Here is a 7,890-nt window from a genome sequence, read left to right on the forward strand (position 1 = left end):
TGTGTGTGTGTGTGTGTGTGTGTGTGTGTGTGTGAGAGGGAAAGTGGGCCCCTCCTCCCCCGTCCAAACCCTATGCCGATTAAGGCCAGAAACTCTAATTATGCTACAAAGACGTGACAGACTGGAGCACCCATCTGCGCTGTAGGGTCACACACACGCACACACACACACACACACATACACACACACACACACACACCAACACACACACACACACACTAGAGTAACGGAATATCACACAAAACTGAATAATATCAGACAACAAAATGCACTAAAGTCACAAACATAAGAGTGGGAGAATAGGTGACATTGAAAGTTGGTGGGAAATAAGATCAGAAAACAAGGTGAACAGAAAAAAAAAACTCTGGTACAGATTCTAAATGCTTCACACTAGGACGCATACCTGTTTACAACAGCTCATCTGCCCCATCTGTCACTGATTTTTGAGATCTAATTCCAACGACGCCATTGAATTTGCATCATTTTATGGCCCCGCTCGGCTCCACAGTGACTGCGTTGCTTCTCATGTTACTTCATTCTATTCAAGTCAGGATCCAAGCCCCTATTCCCTGTTCTCTCTCCAGTTCTCTCCTCTTAGTTGGGTCTTTCCTTTATCTAGTTTTGATCCGACAGCAACTTAAGCAAACTCTTCAGATCAGATCTGTCTCTTAATGTGCTCTAAGGGTGATTAAATGATCCCTGTGTCCAGTCAACAATGTCGTTTTTCCCCCTAAAATATTTTGCGGCTTTCCAGTTCATTGTGAGTGAGTGTGTGAGTTGTAAAGTCTACACAGATCTTTTAAACCTTTATAAAAAACATCTTTATCTTCTACAATAGAGAAACGGTTAAATAGAGTACAGTCAGATGCAAAAAGACACAAAAGAGAGATGTGAAAAAAGTAGAATTAGGAGATAAGATACAGTGATAAGAAGTCCATACAACAAAGAATACATCAGAATGAAGGACCAGAAAGAAGAAAAACCCAGTGTGAGGTCTAACCTTGACGTCTGAGAAGAATATTTTGAGCATGTTGGAGGAAGGGTAGCGGGTGTAGAAGAACATCAGCTTGGCCTTCTTCAGGTGGTTGGGAGACAAGCCCTCCTGAATCTGAATATTAATATGTTAAGGAAACCTTTTGAGGAACGTGGCACAGTCTTAGCAGCACCTCAAGTCTAAGAAAATGACCCTTTCTCTCAGTCAGCGCACTTTGTCATCAGTTCCATTTGAGTCATTGTTTAAACCCTTGTGTCGTCTTCCCGTCGAAATTGAAAATGAACACTTTTGTTGATGCTTTTTATCCATGTTTTTAACTCTTTTTGTACGTTTTTGTCCCTTTTTTCAACACTTTTGACGCTTTTTTTCAATGTTTTCAACACGTAACAATAACTTTAGTTTCAGTTATTTTGAGAATTTATGGTCAATAAATCTAATTTATAGGAAATTATACCTAATGTTTGAGTTAGAAAAGCAGAAATTATGAATTATTAGACTCAAATTAAAGGAACGGATGTTGATGGATAATCACAGACTGGAATATGTCAACTTTTACTCAATACTATTTCAAAAACACTCCAAATGCTATAAAATTGAATAAGACACCCCAACATTAATGAAAGTCGAGATTTGTACTTGCCAGAGAGCGTTGTGTGGAATCAATCATGTTATTTTGGGGAAATAAAAAGAACATTGATATAGGAAAACGGGTCAATTTGACTTGAGGACAACATGAGGGTTAAGTGATAACTTGGCGTAAGATAATGTTGTGTTCGCTGTCCCACAGCAACAATCCCAGTCTGTTAATGTCGTTGAACAGAACGAGTCCATCTCCTAATTGCATATAGTCCTGTATCTCCAGAGCATCTTGCCATCATCAACGATTTAATTTTCTTTGTATTTTGCCTAACTACGAACAGACTAAGTATTATACGATGCAAAAAAAAACGAGGCATGCAGCTCCTCTAAAGCAGTTTGGCGCTTAAATTCTACATTTACTAGTGAGGTGCTGTGGTGTCACCGCACCTTCAACTGATGACACCCTTCTGTTTGTAACAGGAATCAGACAACATCCTTTTGAGTTAAGACAGAACTTCTCGTTGTGGAACCAAATAGGAGTAGCCTAAAGTAGTGGAGGAAGTACTCAATCTCAGTACTTCAGTAAAAGTACAAATAACCAGAGACACATTTACTTTAGACAAAGTAAAAGTACCACAATGACAACCCTACTTAAGTAAAGTAAAGAAGACCTGATTTGAAATATACTATATGAGTATAAAACTTGCATAAGGATTTATTCTCTTACCCTCCATTCACTTGCTGGTTGAAAACTGAAAATCAACACCTTATGGTCTATAAACCTCATGTATAGAAAATTATACCTAGTTCTTGAGTTACAAAAGCAGACATTATGACTTATTTAGACTAATATTAAAAGGAAGGATAATCACAGAAGGGTATTTGTCAACGTTCAGTCAAGATACTGTCAGTCAGAAACATTTCCATTTTTTTCTCTATCTATAAAAGTGATGAGGCGATTTTTTTTTGTACTTGCTAAGCCGTTGTGTGGAATCATCCATGATATTTTTGGGTAATCACAATTAGGTAGTTAAAAAGAAACCCATATTTCTGATATTTAAATGTTGAAAACAGGTCAAATTTGACCCAAAGACAACACAAGGGTTAATGTCTATATAATGTACAACCATGTATTTAAGTAATAAACAGAAAAACTAGACTCTGATCTGTCCTCCATGTAATGAAGCACCCTGTCTTTTCGAGATGAACATTCAGGAAATGGCAACCGGGCTGTAAACCATGAGCGCCCATCTCCGCCCGTAGCGGCAGAAATCAGGGCTCCACCAGCGGGTTCGGCAGCTCCATCACCCCCCCCCCCGCCCCCCCGTACAGCTACGAGGATCACAGACACTTGCCATCGCTGACCTGCTGACCCACTGCCACTTCAAACTGATCAGAAAATGTATGTAGTATACATAATTTCGGCAAAATGTAACACAGTAAAAGTCAAAAGCATGCACAATTAATTGTACTTAACTAAAGTGCAGACACGTGAAAAGTGTACTTAAGTAACGCAATGAAGTATTTGTACTTTGTTACAGTCCACCACAGGTATTCTACTATAAAGTCCAATCTCTGTTTGTGGGAATTTGGTGTCAAGGGATTTCACAACAACACAAACAGTGGCAGTGTGTAACCAGACATGGAGGGATATTGGTCTTTCACAGCGAGCATTGACCCCTCCAGTGAGGGTGTGTAGGGGGACCACACTACTTTTAAACACAACCACAGAAAATGCAGAGCTCCAATAAGAGAAACCAACTGATCTGGTAGCCATTTTACACCCAACGCAAAAGAAAACATGAGCACCTGCTGGCTTTGGATCAAACCCCAAACTCACTCCGGCATCTCGCCTGCTTTGCAGCACAGGAGTCTAACCCACTGTCTCAACAAGGAGAAAACATAATTGTGGAGGCCCTGGTTGCAGGGACGCAAAGTGTTTGTGTGTGTGTGTGTGTGTGTGTGTGTGTGTGTGTGTGGGAAAACAGCTGTGCCCCACCACGCTGCCATTTCCCCACCACATTAACAGCCCTATAATCTATCAGAGAAGATGAGGCAATCAATGGAACCCCCTGCAAGGTCAATTAGCACACAGATAAACACACACTCATACACACACACACACACACACACACACACACACAGAGAAACCCCAGGGGCCCTATATGGCTGGAGAGAAGAGCAGGGAAAGAGGGAGAGAGTAGCATCAGTAATTGGGAAAAGAGGGAGAGAACGCAAGTGAATAAAGTGCAAGGAAAAAAAACAAACAGCAGCTTTAGGATAGGAATTAAAGAAAGTGCCACTGTGTGTATGAGCTGGTGGGACTCGGTGGGGTCTGCCAGTATGCAGCTGTGACATAATTGTTTACTGTTTTTCCACATAAATGTCCTGAGAAAAAGTCAACTTTGAAAGAAAATAAAAAGCAATCAACATATCCGATTCTGACACAAAAATCGGACTCATGAATTACCCTGATCCCAACAACAGAACACTTCGGCTCAATGACTGAGGCGCGAGGTGAGCCCCGTCGTCATCCATCATTCATTTAGCAGCAGGTACGTCAGGTCGGCGGACAACAACACCGTCCCCTCGTTAACATTCATACCAACCTGTGTGTTTGGGGCTGATAAAACATCGTGTCCACTTTCTGCAGCCTGTCTTGTTTTCCGCACGCACGCTAACTGAACACAAACCAAAACACATGACTAACATGTCTCAGAGTAAACAGTTTGAAGCAATAGTGCGTGTTTTTTGTGTAATGGTAGCTAAACTGTGTCGGTGAATAAACAGTGCGATTTCCTCCTACTTTCCTATCGGTGTGTGTGTGTGTGTGTGTGTATGTGTGTGTGTGTTGTGCTCATCCTGATGCACGTCTGCGAATGTGCCTGCGAGTGTGTGTTTTGTGTGGGGCTCACTGTATCAGCTGTAACGTGACCTTGCTGCCAGGTGTGTGTGTGTGTGTGTGTTTGTGTGTGAATGGGGGTGGAGCGGGCGGGGAGGGGGAGGGGGGGGATAAATTCATAAATGAATGGAGGACATCTGCTCAGCTCCGTTCAAAGGATTAAAGATAAACAGACCTGAGAGAGAGAGAGAGAGACAGTGTGGGACTGTTTGCGTGGGTGTGTGTGTGTGTGTGTGTGGGTGTGTGTGAGAGGGCCTCTCAGGTACACCACGATCGATGTAAAAAACCTCAACCTGACTGCCAGCTTTTCTTCAAGCCTTTAACTCACCCACAGTGCCGTCACCACTGTATGGGATGCGCTTCCAAAACTAAGGCAGAAACATGACTATAGACAAGGAGTGAGAAGGAAGAGAAGATCAAACACATTGCACACACTTAGTATATATTTTTTTTTATAAAGGATCACTCTCAAATTGAGGGAGCACAAAGTAGCAGGACAGAAAACAACAAGGTTTATGTGAAATGTGCGCAAATACCATTAAACTGTTCTTAAGCTCCTAAGCCTCACTTAATGCCATTCTTGATGCCATTGCTTTGGAGTGTATTACAATGTATTAGTGTGTGTGGCTGGTGCGGTTAAGTGTGAATTTGCACATTGAATTTGGCAGTAAAACTACTTTGATAATTGTACGACATAAATAATTTCAATAAGCTTCCATATAATTAGAATTGTCATTAGCTGGCCTAAGTTGGTGAGTGCAATGATCAGGCAAACGCAGTAAAAATAAAACGACAATCAGGGGTGCAAAGCGATCATTTTTTTCAATTAATTAAGTCACCATTTAGTCCATAAAATGTCTAAAAATAAGTCAAATAAAAGCCTGTCACAATCTTCCACAACCCAGGTCGATTACTAGTATGAGGTATTAGTAATTAAGATATCTCATTAGGTGTTGTTTGCTGGATGACAGAATCAAATAACTCAATTGTTTGTCCATTTACATAATTTCAGACCTAGTAGTATATATATGGATGTAATGATCTGATTAAATAAAACAACTGACTTCATAGTGAAAAAATACATTTTTTAACACATAATTTATGCTGAAGGATTGCAATTAAAATGGGTTTTACCTTCAAAATAATAAAGGGAGAGTAGAAAGGCGTTTAATATTTTTTTGAAACACTGATGTCAAATTTAAAAGACCTTTGTCGTATAAATGAATGGAAAAACATTTTTGGAATGAAACGGCTCCGTGGGATCAAGAGACGTGTCGAATATGAATTTTTTTAATAGTTGAATTAAAGCAACATCTCAATCGGCTTTGAAGACGATACCGGGATCACAGTCCTCCGCACAGCTGCAAGGAGTTCCCGTTTGTCAGGTTCAAAGTCTTGTTTTTATTTTCACTTTGTTCTTCTAGCCGCGTGCACGTGTGTGTGCGCATGCGTGCCTGTTTGTGTGTAAGTGTGAGCCAAGGTGTGTGTGTGTGTGTGTGTGTGTGTACGCGTAATAGCCGGGAGAAGCCCTCTCGATATGAAAGGTTAGGCACGAAGAGATAAACAGCTACCTGTAAACACCTGTCGACATGCACACACCATGAAAGGGTGTGTGTGTGTGTGTGTGTGTGTGTGTGTGTGTGTGTGTGTGTGTGTAGCAAAAGACACACAGCTGCCGAGCCGAGCAGCTGCGAGTGAAGGCCAACAAATGAAAGCGAGAGGGAGAGATCGACATTGACAGGGAGGGAGACACCGAGGTAAAAACTGAAGAGGAAACCAATGTGGACATTTTACATATTACGCTTGTCCTTATGTGTGCCCACACACACACACACACGCGGACACATACAAGCACACAAATTTAGAAAGCTTCCATCAATAAGGCCCAGCATTCACCTATTCCTCCCCCATGCTCTTTGAAATATGATTAGCTTTGAGCTCCTATGAACAAGGTCTTACCCCACACCCATACACACAAAAACATTGAAATATGATTTGCTTTGAGCGTTTATGTACAAAGTCTTTGTGATGAAAGAGAACCTAACAGCACAAGAGTGTCTCAGAAAGTGTGTGTGTGTGTTGAAGAGGGAGCTCACTAGCCTTTCTCATCACCTTTAAACACCACAACCTGCTGCAAAGACTTAAAAGAGCTTGAGAGAGCAGTGTGCGACCTGTTTAATCTTCCCCCTCTTGCAAGACCCACCGCAGCCCGTTTCATCTTCCCCTCCTCGGCGAGGAAACAAGGGGCTCAGACCGGGAATCAATTAATGCAGATTAATTGACATTAAAGACTTTCTTTGACTAGTGCCTGCGGCCGAGCTTCCTCCGGGATATCTCAGTTAAAATGTGACTTGTACAGCGGTGAAATAACATCATCGTTGATTTAAACTAGTGAAAGGGTGTTCTTTATGCTGGCAATAAATACATTATATGTCATAGTGTTTAATGTGTCCCAACTCCAAACTTTATGCCTTCCTTAAAGTTATTCTATATCTTATGTAGCGCTGGAATTTAATTAGTTAGGTCAAATAAGTCAAATGGTCCGACATGAAAATGTATAAAAAAAGCATGGTGTCATCACATCACAACAGATGTTAAAATGTATCATGATGCTCTGTGCATTTTAGGTTCTAACGTTCTAATAGCATGTATTATCTACTCATCTTAAGTACATTGTTTTGTTTAGTATTAATGAAGGTAATGCAGTTTTAACAAGTTTAACAAATCTTTATTCTAATCTTGACCCTCATGTTGTCCTCGGGTCAAATTGATTTGTTTACCTATATCAATGTTCTTTTTAATTCCCCAAAATAACATGATTGATTCCACACAACGCTCTTTGGCAAGTACAAATCTCTACTTTCATTAATTTTGGGGCGTCTTATTCACTTTTATAGCATTTGAAAAAAAACATTGAAGTGGTTTTGAAATAGTGTTGAGTAAAAGTTGACATATTCCAGTCTGTGATTATCCATCAACATCCGTTCCTTTAATTTTAGTCGAAATAATTCCTAATTTCTGCTTTTGTAACTCAAACATTAGGTTTCATTTCATATAAATGAGGTTTATTAACCATAAAAAAAATAACTGTAAAAGTTTGTGTTCAGTAGTGTTGAACACGTCAAAAAAGTGACCAAAGAAAGTGTCAAAAGTGTTGAAAAAAGGGAAAAAAAACATAAGAAAAAGTTAAAAAACATGAATTAAAACTCAACTGAAGCCAAAACTGGCTAAAAACTTCCAGATCTGGTGAAGACAACCGTCATTTTGATGGTTTAAAGCACTTTCAGATGCAAGAAAACATACTCTCTCTCTCTCTCTCTCTCTCACACACACACAAACACACACACACACACACACACACACACACACACACACACACACACACAGGTACACTTATAAGGATACGGTGCTGCCT

General features: G+C 40.4%; 1 protein-coding gene across 2 annotated transcripts in view; it reads right to left on the reverse strand.

The window, feature by feature from the left end:
• The window catches only part of LOC117939412 (prospero homeobox protein 1-like), a 39,463-nt gene that overhangs the window by 24,042 nt on the left and 7,531 nt on the right, over window positions 1-7,890 (reverse strand). For both annotated transcript variants that reach the window (XM_034864747.1, XM_034864748.1), the window contains exon 5: window positions 1,001-1,108. In XM_034864747.1, coding sequence (XP_034720638.1) covers window positions 1,001-1,108 — 108 coding nt within the window. The remainder of the gene's footprint in view (window positions 1-1,000; window positions 1,109-7,890) is intronic.

This window comes from Etheostoma cragini, chromosome 24 (assembly GCF_013103735.1).
Source record: "Etheostoma cragini isolate CJK2018 chromosome 24, CSU_Ecrag_1.0, whole genome shotgun sequence".
In the NCBI taxonomy this organism is placed as follows: Eukaryota; Metazoa; Chordata; class Actinopteri; order Perciformes; family Percidae; genus Etheostoma; species Etheostoma cragini.